At 31.8% G+C, this 13,295-nt stretch overlaps 1 protein-coding gene across 1 annotated transcript in view; it reads right to left on the bottom strand.

Moving 5' to 3' along the window:
- Window positions 1-523: 523 nt before the first annotated feature.
- LOC124363452 (neuropilin and tolloid-like protein 2) overlaps window positions 524-13,295 on the bottom strand; it is a 1,362,382-nt gene continuing 1,349,610 nt past the window's right edge. Inside the window, exon 8 of the mRNA XM_046818700.1 lies at window positions 524-758. Coding sequence (XP_046674656.1) covers window positions 524-758 — 235 coding nt within the window. The remainder of the gene's footprint in view (window positions 759-13,295) is intronic.

Raw genomic sequence — 13,295 nt, 5'->3', positions numbered from 1 at the left:
GTTAATACGGTTAATATTGACGTTAGCAGGAGTCATATGCACTGAAGCCATTTTAAAAGAGTCAGAGCACAGTTCAATATTGTTCGACATTTAAAATTTGCATAATTTACACAAAATAATGTTTGTTCTACAATGCAATATTTTACTAAGTTGGAAATAATCTGTTGGAAGTCAATTCCTCGTCGTAAAGTTTCACAGAGGCAGGATGATTGTTCTTAATATTAGACACGATGCTGGATCAAATAAGCTGTGCTAATATTTAGCTGCCGTATTTAGGTTATGTGCTTTTAAAGGCGCCTGAGGTTTAGTCTGTTCAGGGAGAAAGTAGACCCTGGGCGAATTTGAAACCCATGAAGGGTTAGAGTAATATATTATGTCCCTGTATAGCTCAAGTGGCATACTAATATTTTATCGATACATTACTGTAACCAATTTCCAACATTACACTTTGTCTTCATAAACTATCAATTATTAGAGCATACTTATCAGTCAAAGATCCTAAAAAACCAACAAAGAATCAATGTCACTTGCCCGTGTACGGGGTATCGCTGGTGGTGGTCGCCTCCAGAGGCTGAAACTGAAAAGTGGCCTTGAATCCTTGGCCAGGCCAGTCCGAGTTAGAGAGGAACTCTACATAGAGGTCCGGACCAGTGGAGAGCACTTCTAGAGCTGCGCCCTCGTTACACAGGACGGTGATGACGGGCGCATGCGCACTACGACCATCGTGAACCTTGATCAAGTCTGCGCGGTTCAGGCAACTGCAACAACATAGTGTGAAATAAGTGTATGAAAATCACATGTTATATAAAAAACAGAATATTACGTCCTATAATAAGGCCTATTTACAACATCCGTTATATTCAGAAATCAAGAACACCTTCCAGGTACATTTTGAGAAATAGCAGATAGTTTTGTCGGATAGGTGAAAAACAAGTTAAACCGATAGATCATTTGCAAAAACAAACTACATACTCGTATACTTAAACGCCTTGGATGGTCAACGATTTATCATTTATCAGTTTGTGTTTTCCTATATCATTTGAAATTGTAAATGCTATACTTTTCATAATTTTCATACAGAGATGGAATGGATATAAGAAGTCTCATCAATACTACGAATATAAGTCTGCACTATCAAAAAAATAACAATCAGGAATATTATCAACAAAACCATGACATCTATAAAACCAGGTAATTAATAGTTGAACCCGGTAGATTTTATTCGTACCTTGCAAACGTCTAAGACATATAAAGTTGTACAAAATTCTACAATCTAATATCAATATTTAAAATAGCAAAAACCTGATTTGGAATCGTTTGAAATGTGCCTACAGTATATTGAAATGCAACTATGATATTTTTTCTTGATTACACATTACCCAACCATTTTATTGAACGCTGCAAAAGATATATTATGCAGAATTCAAAGGGGATAATATGATGGGTGGGTTGGGGTGGAACTGGATGTTCGTTGGTATAGATGTTCGCTGAGGCATAACTTCTCATGCGATATCCCGTTCATAGATTCACGCTTTATGAACATCCCATACTGCTGTTGCCACAGGCATTTCAATCACATACTATATAATGTTATAAACAAAGGGATTTTAAAATCATAATTTTAGAAAAGCTCTTACCATTTATAGACGAATATGTAATCACAACTACAATAGTAATATAAGTTCACTACCTGCTGTAACACGGCGATAGTTAAATAAATCATTTAATTAGGTTAAGGACTATTCACTTGTCACTAGAGCTTTACGGTATTATGACCGCCATTATATTATAATAAATTAGTCGGATGAAGTTGAATTAAATTGTGATGGAGAGTGTTCGGTGTGGCAATGCGTCACGGATACTTCTAGTTAGTAAAGTGATAGATTACATTTAGTAATGTAAATACAATTGATCCTAGATGAAATTTACTTATTAAAATTTAATTTCACGATATACCTTTTGAGTTTATAAAGATATTATTCATTTTCATCTCTATACGTATTACAAAAGAGTGTTTTAATATAACGAAAATTACCGTTTTCATGTTTAGTGGAAAAATGTTTTATTACTAGTTTGGTTACGAGCACGGAACATCATGTGTCACATAACGTGCTTCAAAGGGTACGATTCTAAAATTTAAATTGAATAGCTAAGTTTATACACTTTATAAATAAAGTGTTACGTGCTCTGTCCGGTTAAAAATGTGATCCGTTTATTTCAAAATTGTCTTATTTATATTGTTAGTTTTTAGAACCAATATACATTTATACAGTAACATTCAGTCGAATCTTATGGAGTGGCATTCACACGTTGTTTGTTGGCATATATAGAAATGAAGCTTAGCTACATGAAAAGTTTAAATTTATAGGTAATATCGTTCTAGAAATAAAGTTCAGACAGACAGGCAAAGATAAATATAATTTTTCTAGCCCTCTAATGACAGATTTCCTGATTTCTATCGAATGTATATTATCCTTCTGTTTTTATAGCTTATTTTCATTTTTCTTACTATTAAGATGATTATACGGTACCTTTTTTGTCGTTATTTTAATTACGGTTGTTGTTGATTGAATTGGTGGAGGGTTGGACTTTTACATTTATTTTATATTTTAGTTGTGTCCGAGAGAGTATTATTACATATAAAGTTGAAAAATCCGGGGCTGTGTGTGATGCAGAGAGTAAATCACGCAATCACGGCCATTTAGAAGACTCAATTGCTTTCAGAATTTTAGAATGTATGAATATCCATATTCAACATAATCAGTGGCTAGTGAGTAACCTTTCGTTAACTATAATAGTAACTACTTAAACGATTTTATAACAATCACACAGGTATCAACTTGTGATTTATTTACTGGTTGCAATATCCATGGATCTCTTACAGACATGCCTACATGCCTAAATCTATGTACAGTCCATACATACAATGTTTGCATTTGTAATGTAGAAAAGGTTGTATCTGAAAGTTGAATTTCAGAGAGTTTTTCAGCATAGCATTCCTAAATTTTCAACTGTTGACTTTGCCCTGTCTCTACATGTTGGAAACAATATTGTCTTGTGTCTTTAAATGAGCCTTAATCGGGAGCCGTAACATGCACAGGTATGGGACTGGAGGCAGAGATAACTACCGTACTAGAGGACACGGAGCGATGGTTTTTGATCACTACATAACCACATATGTCTGTTTTTTCTCAGACATATGTTCATTTAATCAACAAACTGCCCAATTCTATGCAAAAATTTCCAACGCCGAAGGCATAAAAAACGCTTTCTGATATCAAATGCACTCTACAGCGATTACGAGTTTCAATTCGACTACAACGTTGGAAGTGTTTTGAAATTGGCGGATGAATGAAACCTGAATGTATGACCAATGTTTAAGTTTAAATGTAAGTGTTTAATGATTATAGAAAAAGTTATGACATTTTGTCATACAATGTGCCAATGTTACGAGCGATAAAATATTTGATTTAGTAGTCTGAGGACATTAAACTACACACTTTTTTTCAATATTAAGGGTATTAAGGTTTTTTGCGTTTGGATAATTAACGCGTATCTGGCCGATACTACCGTTGAAATCTACACTGTCCAATAGAGTGTTCTTGGATTCGAAATTATATTTTCATTGCACATACACAACCTGGTTTTTCTTGAACTGGATAGATACATTTCTCATTTAATCACTTATACAATAGCCATGCTAGTTTGGGTGGAGATTGAAATTAGAGGGTACAAAATGGATTATAATTTGAAATTATAATTTTTGTCTCAATATGTTCTCATAGTTAGAGATATGTAAACAAACCTTCATTAAAGAATTTCAATATCTTTATTTGGTATTATGATGATTTTATAGCATGATTCTGACGATCGGTTTAAGTTCCTCAAGTTACAAAACACTTTGTTAGTAATGTTATTAATTCTTTCAATACCCACCAGTTTGAACTCCATACAAAGTAACATAGCTAGAAGACACAACATACCTAGTAATAGCAGCTTTCTTACTTAGGATCTATCGATTTAAACAAACTCAGGTTGTGTGCTTATGCAATACAAATTAGGTCTCGCGTTCTAGTCCATTGCTCCAGAGCGTTGCAGTGCGTCTTAATAGATACTATTGATGTTTGATAGCCTAAACAAACGGTGCTCAATGTTCCGAAAGGACAATCAAGCGAACAGACGTTGAATACTTGTACAAACTTGCTGGAGAGGCTTTTGATACTACAATCATTCACGCTCGACTAAGAAAATATAATTTAAGAACAAATTATCTTTCTTTAAAGTTTGTTATTGACGGTTGAAGTTATTTTTGTTATTCATTTTGAACATTTGCCATAGTTACACAAGTATTTAACAAAATGTATAACACTTCGTTTCGAAGATTTACTTTTACACTCTTCGTCAGGTTAAGAAATGTAATGCAGAACAAAGTACATAAAACCAATAAATTATGGCAAAAATAATGGTGATAAATTTCCGAAATCATTTTCAATAAACATTTTTACTCTCACCACAAATAAGCACGACTAGTGCGATATTTGTTTTAGGAAATGATTCCTTTATTAATTGTTGACCCAAAAAATCTGGTTTGTTCCAATACAGTGCGAATTGTATGCCTGTTACCAGACTATTTGGCTGTCCTCCCCTTTACCGAAATCCTTAATGTTAAAGCCGAAATAAAAAAATAGAATTGTTTGATACATCATTTTCTGACGTTTTACGTTGTGCACTACTTAACTTAATAAATATAAATCAATGTTTACTTGAATGAATAAGCAGCTGACTTTGGTCAACCTGTGTGCTCAACCTTCATGTAAAATGTATAATTAATTGATTTGATAGTGCACTTTACTCAGTAATGAGAAATACCATGTACTATGATTGCATGTTGCTGGTCTACTCTCGTTCCAAATCCAATTGAAATCAATATATACACTGATATATTCATGCAAATGCTCTTTTATAGTTAAATTACTTTCAATTCATTTGGTATACATTCCCCTGATTTTAGTGATAATGAATCAGGATCCAAGATTTAATAAGCATCTTACAGGAACACAACACACTGTTTTGTGAAAACGGTACACGCATTTATCTTAAGAAGGAAACCAATAAACCATCAGCTTTCCTATATTTGGTAGGAATTGAAAACATTGAGAAACAAATTGGTAAAAATTACTTAACTATATTTTATCAGATAATATATTTTTTGATGAATGGGACAGAAGAGGATATATTCTAAAGCTAAGACAGCGTCTTCTATTTTTTTTTTTTAATTAAACAATGAAAAATATACAATATTACATTATTTGTTAATATATTGTAGCTAGGCGACAAAGAAACGTCCAATGACAAACGAAAGTAACAGTTTTACCACAGCTAACGAAAGAGATAAAAATAAAAGTCATCACCTTCGGCATAATTATCAGCCTTCATGGTTGAATAATTCTTATTTAACTTGAGGTTAAGTGTAATTTAAGTACATTTTAAGTGTTTTAACCTAAAAGACTACCACGTGAAAATTTACAATTTAATGTTTTCAAATAACATCTCACTCATATCACAGTAACAATGGGGATGGTGATATATTTATTCATTTACTTTATTTAATTCCTATATATACTTTCCAAATAACCAGCTTGTGTCCCTTAGCAATGAAAAATTGACGAGGCCTTACGAAATATAACTATAAGTAATTTGTTGCTGCTTGAGATACATGAATAGATGACGAATGCGTGTTCAGTACACAAACTGCTATGGGTGTGCACTCTCACTGTAATTGGATGAGTGATGAGTGCTTACCCATCGGTTTACGCGATAAACCCCAAACATGGGAACAGTGAACCCATTAAAGCATGTGTTGACAAAGCAAAGCGGCTGGGCTCGTTTTAATACTTCTATTGTTTTTTCTTGATTATCGAGATTTGTATAGGGTTTCACGTAACCGATATATCTAAAACGGTTTAAGATTCAAAGAAAATAATGTTTAAATGTCAGAAAACGTTATAAGCATTATAGCACGTTATTCTAAAACAATATATATACCCCATAAGGTATAAATAACAGCTGTAATATTTTTTTTTATTTTAATAGCCACTATAATTAAACGAAAAGGATTACCATTCTGGCCAATAAGCTTAGCTTAACTTTATAAGTTACTTCTAGTTCCACGTTTAATATGTTTAAGGGTCATCTATTATTTCAAAAAACCGCCGTATATAGAATATATCAACTGCAATAGGTTGTTTATCTACACAGCATCTACTTAAATCATCTCTATAGTAGAATAAGTATCTCGAAATCTTATATTATTACCTAGGCGTTTTCTGGTGCTTGTGTAAAAGGTTTACTGCGTGAAAAAGAAGTATATTGAATCCAAAACAATCCATGCGGCACGAGCGAATTCATACATGTTATATTATAAACGAATTTAAATCTAAAATCTAAGTATAATGCTCATTATTTATCGGATAAAAAGAGACGCCAGTGGTTACAGCACTGTTCTTGGAATATTCTATAACAGCGTCTGAGGAGGATCTTATAAAACGAGGAGCAAAGCATTTCTGACATACGTTGATCTCACTGGTAATGCGTAATACTATACAAACAATTTTACGATCAATTGCATTTACATGTGTGAAGTCTGAGATGTCATTTTGTAAAATCACAAACGACTCTGTAATAACTGTCTAGCTATAATACATATTTTATTATTTTGACTTACTCATAAGGACTGTCATGACAGGAGTAGGTAACTAAACTGTCTATTAACTGTTGCAATCCAGAAGGCGAGAGCCAATTTACATATGATATAAGCACATAACCTGAATTTTCTTAAAACTAAGAGAGACATTTTTCTTAAGAAAGCTAAAGATACTTAACCTCGCAAGCATTGGAAGAAATTAAAATGAAAGGACTAAAAGAAAATAACGATACTTTCCTCAGATGATGCATGATTAGCTTTACACACTTAAAACCAACCATTAGACGTGTAAATAAATATAAAATAATTTTCATAAAGGCTCTTAAAGTGGCGAGATTTAGTTTCATTATCTATATGTCTGACGGTGATAATAACTATTATGTGGCTGATGGTCACTTTATGTGGCAACAGTTTTGTTATATCCTTTACATATATACTTTGTTACATACTTTTAACCCTTTGGATATATTATTATTTGGACATTCACCACAATTCGCTGAGCGACGATCAAGTTTGTCCTAAGGACAAATTCCTCCTTCGATTTATAAAAAAAGGATGCCTTATTATACAGTAAAACTTTTCCCTCGCATTTTAGGCCATTAATTCTAGATTAGAATATGTTTAATTTCAATACATTTAATTGTCAAAAAAGATCTTTGATCATATTGAGTTTTGAGTCATTGATAAGATTAATTTTAACATAAGTATCAAACCTCGAACTAAGAAATATTTTCTTAGTGAACATCCGTGGGGCAACACAAATAAAAAATATAATTTTGATTACTTTTAGTGATTTTTAAGAGTTTCAATTATTATTTAGTGCGAATTTTTCAATGACCAGAACTATCATTTCGACACTTAATGGTATTTTATAAATATTTAATGATGTTATAACTTATATAACTAACTTAATAACTTGTATTTATTAAAACCAATAACGGGGAGAACTCTAGGAGGGACCGTAAAGCTTATAAGTTACCTCTATAAAGTTGTTAGCAAGCATTTAATAGTTAACATTTATGAAAGTATTTTGGTTCTTTGTTTAATAGTTGCTGAGAACTCAGTAGTTTATATTGAACTTTAAACGTTAGTGGTACGGATAAGACCGAACGAAACAGTTCCCGTCTGAACTAGTTAACCAAATGTTTATGTAAAACTCAGTGGCATGGATAGTCGAGTATTTTATGAAGTTTTACTATCGTTGCATATTAAGTGAGTTGAATGTATTTTGCACCTCTTTATGCTCGTCATCTCAAATAACATGAAGCGTATAGCTAAGCGTACTATATATTTACTGTGAGTTTGATACTCAAATTTTTTCCAAAACTATTGAAAATTTTTAGAGTTTTCAATCACACTACTGCTTTATTGTACATCGAATCCAATTTCCAACTTATTTATCGAACATGTCACATGTTACCTCTTAAACCTCTTTTATTGCCACCAACAATATCATATTTTGTCCGTGACTAGTTTACTATTAAAATATGTTTTAAATGTTTCGGATAACTTTTTGTGTTCATATCTTGATTATCCACAAGTGTGCCTCAGTAAATAAACTTATTTGAATTCTTTTAAAGTCAACTTTCAAAAGTACGGAAGAGGTTTAATATAAAGTTAATGTAGAGGAAGGGATTCATTTATGCTAACAGAAGCTGAGCTGGAGCAGTAACAAGGGATACGGCAGTGTAAAACAAGCATCTGGTACGGCATGCCGGGATAACGTCGCAGCCGTTGTCATGATTAGGTATCACCACGCCTTCGGTTGGGATAACGTTTTAGTTTGGCCTGTATAGAAACTTCTGTCGTGCACTTGAGATGAACGATGCGCCCCTTGACTGTAACTCATAATTCATGGAAAAATAGGCCACATATATAAAAATAAGTAGATTATATAGGGTTTAATTTATCAAACAAACGCTATTTATCTTAATATATTATAGCTAAACATGTTTACTGTGCATTTAAAAATACAATTCAATGTATTTTACGGTAATGTAATGATGACTGTGGCAGTCATCTAACGGGGCATATCCTGATTGAGAGCAATGAAGATGATTCAATATTGAGCCACTGTGAAGGTATAAAAAACGGTATAATATTATTCAAGTTATGTTGACAGTTATTGCATTAATTTTTTAAGTAATTGTTTATATCACATAAATAGGGAACTATTTATTGACGGTGATTCTCTATTTTCTATTTACGCAGTAACTTTATAAAACAACAAGTGTTATGTATAAGTGTAATTTTTTTAACTTTTAAACATTTGTGTGATGAGTAAAAATAAATTTTCCTTCTATAATATACTTCAAGGAATACAAATAGCCACATGGTACCCTCAACGTTTATATACGGTAATATACTAACTGTTGTGGACGATTTTGATAAAACAAAACTGTAATTTATGCAGTTATAAAGACGTCAATACAATAAGAAGCTTGTTTGAGCTTAACATATTTATAATATTAAAAGGTATGAAGTCTATCACTCAAGGTATGAACAAATTTATTTTTGCTGTTCCGCCTAAACAATATTTCGCGATCGATTACACCAGTACAGGTTTCGTATAAAGCTTAATGTCATTTAAAGTTACTTTGGATTTGATGATGGCGCTTGTCACTCGATATGATTTGGCTGTCCGTTAGTTTTTGTTCTATACTGATTTTGTTAGTAACCGTGAGAGCAATGCGAGAGTACCACAATAAAGAAATTCTTAAACTAAGTAACTATCCTTAAACATTTAACATGTGATATATATATATAACGCATGAATCCATGAACTTGACATTTTACAGCCTCAGCGAAGATTGTTACGCGACCCATGGTGTTAGGCACATTACTACCTTGTAATTCAAGAGAGCTGTGAGTGTCATTTCAAACAAGGATTCTTCCTCTGGAGGTAGTCTCTAGATATTTGTGGACCAATCTTGGTATCTCATAATACTTACTGCAATTGGAGTACTTTGGACATATAACCTACACATTTTCGTACCAAAATGCGTATCAAAAAGTCAACTATCTTTAACATGATATAATGGCTCGTTATTCAAGTTTCTCTAAAAGTGGTATTGCGTTTAAGCCCATTGCTGTTATGTGAGGCGTTTTAAAATAAAAAAAATAACTTGAAAATTATTGATCAAATATTATTTTAAAATTTAATTTGTATACGCTTTTTATTATTTAACTATTTAAATATATAATTCTTGTAAGTGAGGATTCTTACCAATAATAAAAGACCAGACGATGCATGAAAGAGACATAATGGAGATTGAAATCAAGATATCACAGAATAAATAAGTAAATGTTGACATATTGTTAGACAGAATACTAACAAGGAATATGCCCTTCCTCTTATGCAAACCTAAACGTTGAATTTGATTTTCTGTGTTGTCTTATACAATAGTAAAATTGCTAAGGTATGTTTAACGTATTATACATGAACCATCTAAACTGATTTTGTTTCGTCATCATTGTCATATTTGTAAGCACATTTCATAAAAGAAATCGAATTCTTTTAAATTTTTGCTACCATGCGACATATTTTAGGTGATATAAGGAACAGTTTACATAAAGCTGGTATTAACTGCCATATAAATTTTGACACACCTGGAACAAAATCCAACTTTATCTTTAACCTTTGAATTTTTAAAACTATCTTACCATTGTATAAAAATAATAGACATTTTATGCTATTTTAAGTTGAACTAAACAATTATACCTACATTACAAATATAAAGAATAGTATTTTGTGTTATGATTGCACAAATTTTGTAGAAAAAAATTTAAACATTTTTCAACAAAAAATATTTGAAATCCAATTTATAAAATAAATAAATATAGAATTAGTTTATAAATAGCCGAATCCGTGTAGTATAAAGTTTATAAAAATATGATCCAATCTTATTAGGTAGGACCTGAATACCCTTTCTTCGCTAACGGACTATAAAACATATACATACTAGTTTCACTTAGTTTGTTATTTGCTGTTTTACTGTTTACTGGATACGGTTATAAATGTGTCAGTCTTCGATAATTTTAATTTTAATGTCTAAAACTTCTCTTTACACTTACAGTTTGTTTCAACTCACGTTGTAGAATCACGATGAGTTGCAGTAGAACTTACTCGAAAGCAGACCAAGGCGTAAAAGAAGCTGGCTTTTTTACTGTTGTTGAAAAGCAGAGCCTGATTTAAAATTGTAACCTTTTACTTTGAAATTGATATTTTGAAGTAATAATAGGAATACAGGTTTGAAAGACTGTGTCACCTGTACTAAAGATAGTGCAGTTTTGCAGTGTTGTGCAGTCGCATCGATTGGGAGGAATGAGGTGCTGTAGCAATATTTTTAGAAATCCAGCAATAGAAATACCCTTAATATTGACATACAGATACGTATGTCTCGGAGGATCCTGTCCGAATAATCCACGCCTTTGTTCCATAGTGTACTCGTTCCAGAGAATTATTCTGGAAGAACTGATTATAAATTAGATTGTTTTGTAATGATGCATATTGGAGTGACAATACGTTAAATATTATGACAACTTAAGTGACGAATGCTCGCGTTTTCCAACATCCAACAAACGCGGCTGCTAATATCGATTACCCAATCGTAACATTCCTCGTGTCAGGGATATGAGCTATAAGTGACTAAATATTAACGATAATATAGTAAATACTTATATACATAGGTGTTAAAATTTTACAAATACGTTTTAATAAATAGAAATGTATATGATTAAGTAAGAAAATTCTTCAGTATAACTGATTATTAAACTATTAGACTATATTATATAATTGATGCTGTAACCTTGAAATCCCAAACTCAAGGTTAATTGAGATAATCCCGGTAAGAAGTACTTTCAAATTGGGTTACAAATAAACTAAACACTGCATATATTTCCCTTAACAGTAAATGTATAAGATGCAATAATGTTTTAAAATCCTTGAATTAACTATTTATCATATTTCTTTTACGTAATGGATGAAATTAAACTTAGCAGACACTACTGTACAATCTCGTTTGAAAACAACTTTGCAGAAAGTGTATTGTTACTCAACTAATTAAATCGTGGCCGCTCTGAAACAATTCTTTACGGGTTGGTGGACATAAAACTGATGACAACAGACGAGTTTAATTTTCTTAAATGTTACTGTAGTGTATTCTTCTTATATAAGGCTCGAGAACCCAGGCAGTTTGTGTAATTCATACAAACTATTTAATTTATTTCATGATGTAACTCAATCTTGGATATGAAATTATTTTCATTGGTCATTTTATTTTCTAACCCACTTATACATCAATCGTTTTCAGGGCACCCGATGAGTCAAATGGGTCTTCTACGTGTCCAAACCGCCATGCAGGATAAACGAATACTGAAGGACTCCACTAGTGGTGTGGGGAAATGGACATCGTGTCGCGATTTAACTAACCCTCCTGGAATTTTAAGTTTTTTGTTTAGTGCACTAATAAATATATTAATAGTTACTTGAAATTTAAACAACAATATTCTACAAATAACGCAAATGTTTAACATAAAACATAACCATAACTGAATGCCTACAATATTACATCTCAAAAGAATGTCGTTTACCTATATGGATTAAAACAATTTAAACGTATTTCAACTTTATTCAATAAATAACTATTGTAAAATAACTACGTGGAATACTATTAAAATAAAATAAAACCGAAAAAATTATCAATAAAAAACCAAATAATTAGTAGTACCTTATTATGTTAAAATATGTTATGTACCACGATCATAACACATTACTAACCAGATCTATCCAAAGTTCACCTTGATTTAAATGCAGACATCCTCCAGAGACTGAAAAAACTAAATGGCCAAGGTATAAAGAAAACTTAAAGAAAATAATTGGCAGAACCTAGGATTGAGATCTTTTACAGGCTATATATTTTACAACATGGTATTGTATATGGTATTGTAATGATTAATCGTATTTAGTCTATAAATTACTTATTTATCTGTAAAATTTATGACACATAAGGGTTCAAAATTCTAACAAATGTTTGCATGACTGATTAAATTTATGCCTGTTTATAAGTTTTAAACGGAGTTTCTAAATTGGAATTTAAAATTCAGAAATTGCTCTCAGTTTCCACGTGTCATTATTTCAAGTCATGTTTCAAATTATGATGCTCATCTGAAATAAAATTCATCAATGTGACTAGAAACACAAACGGCCCACATGTGTTCACATGTAACAAATTGAAGTGGTAAATAACTTTGTCGTGTACCATTTGTTCACTCAAGGTTTCTGGAGTATTTCTTGCGTAAGCTGTTACAGAGTTGTGTTAGCTGAGAATGTATTAAAGATTGTACTTTACCGTACGCAAATCTTTCCATACCTTGTTAGTCATCATGTTACGTATTTTTAACGAAATTTTGTTTTGCACTTTCCAGAAATAAAATAGATGGAAGTTAATTTCTAGTTAATATTTTAAATTTATATTCTTATTGTCATTTTTTAATCGTTTGGTGCTCTAAAAATACCAATTGCTTGCCTTTCAACTGTTTCTTACAGTTTAATACGCGAGTACATAAAAAGGCCGAAGTTTCTTATGGATGA

Source organism: Homalodisca vitripennis, chromosome 5, assembly GCF_021130785.1.
Source record: "Homalodisca vitripennis isolate AUS2020 chromosome 5, UT_GWSS_2.1, whole genome shotgun sequence".
NCBI classification, from domain to species: Eukaryota; Metazoa; Arthropoda; class Insecta; order Hemiptera; family Cicadellidae; genus Homalodisca; species Homalodisca vitripennis.
Note: the sequence above shows the minus strand (reverse complement) of the source record. Positions and strands in the feature narration are given on the sequence as shown.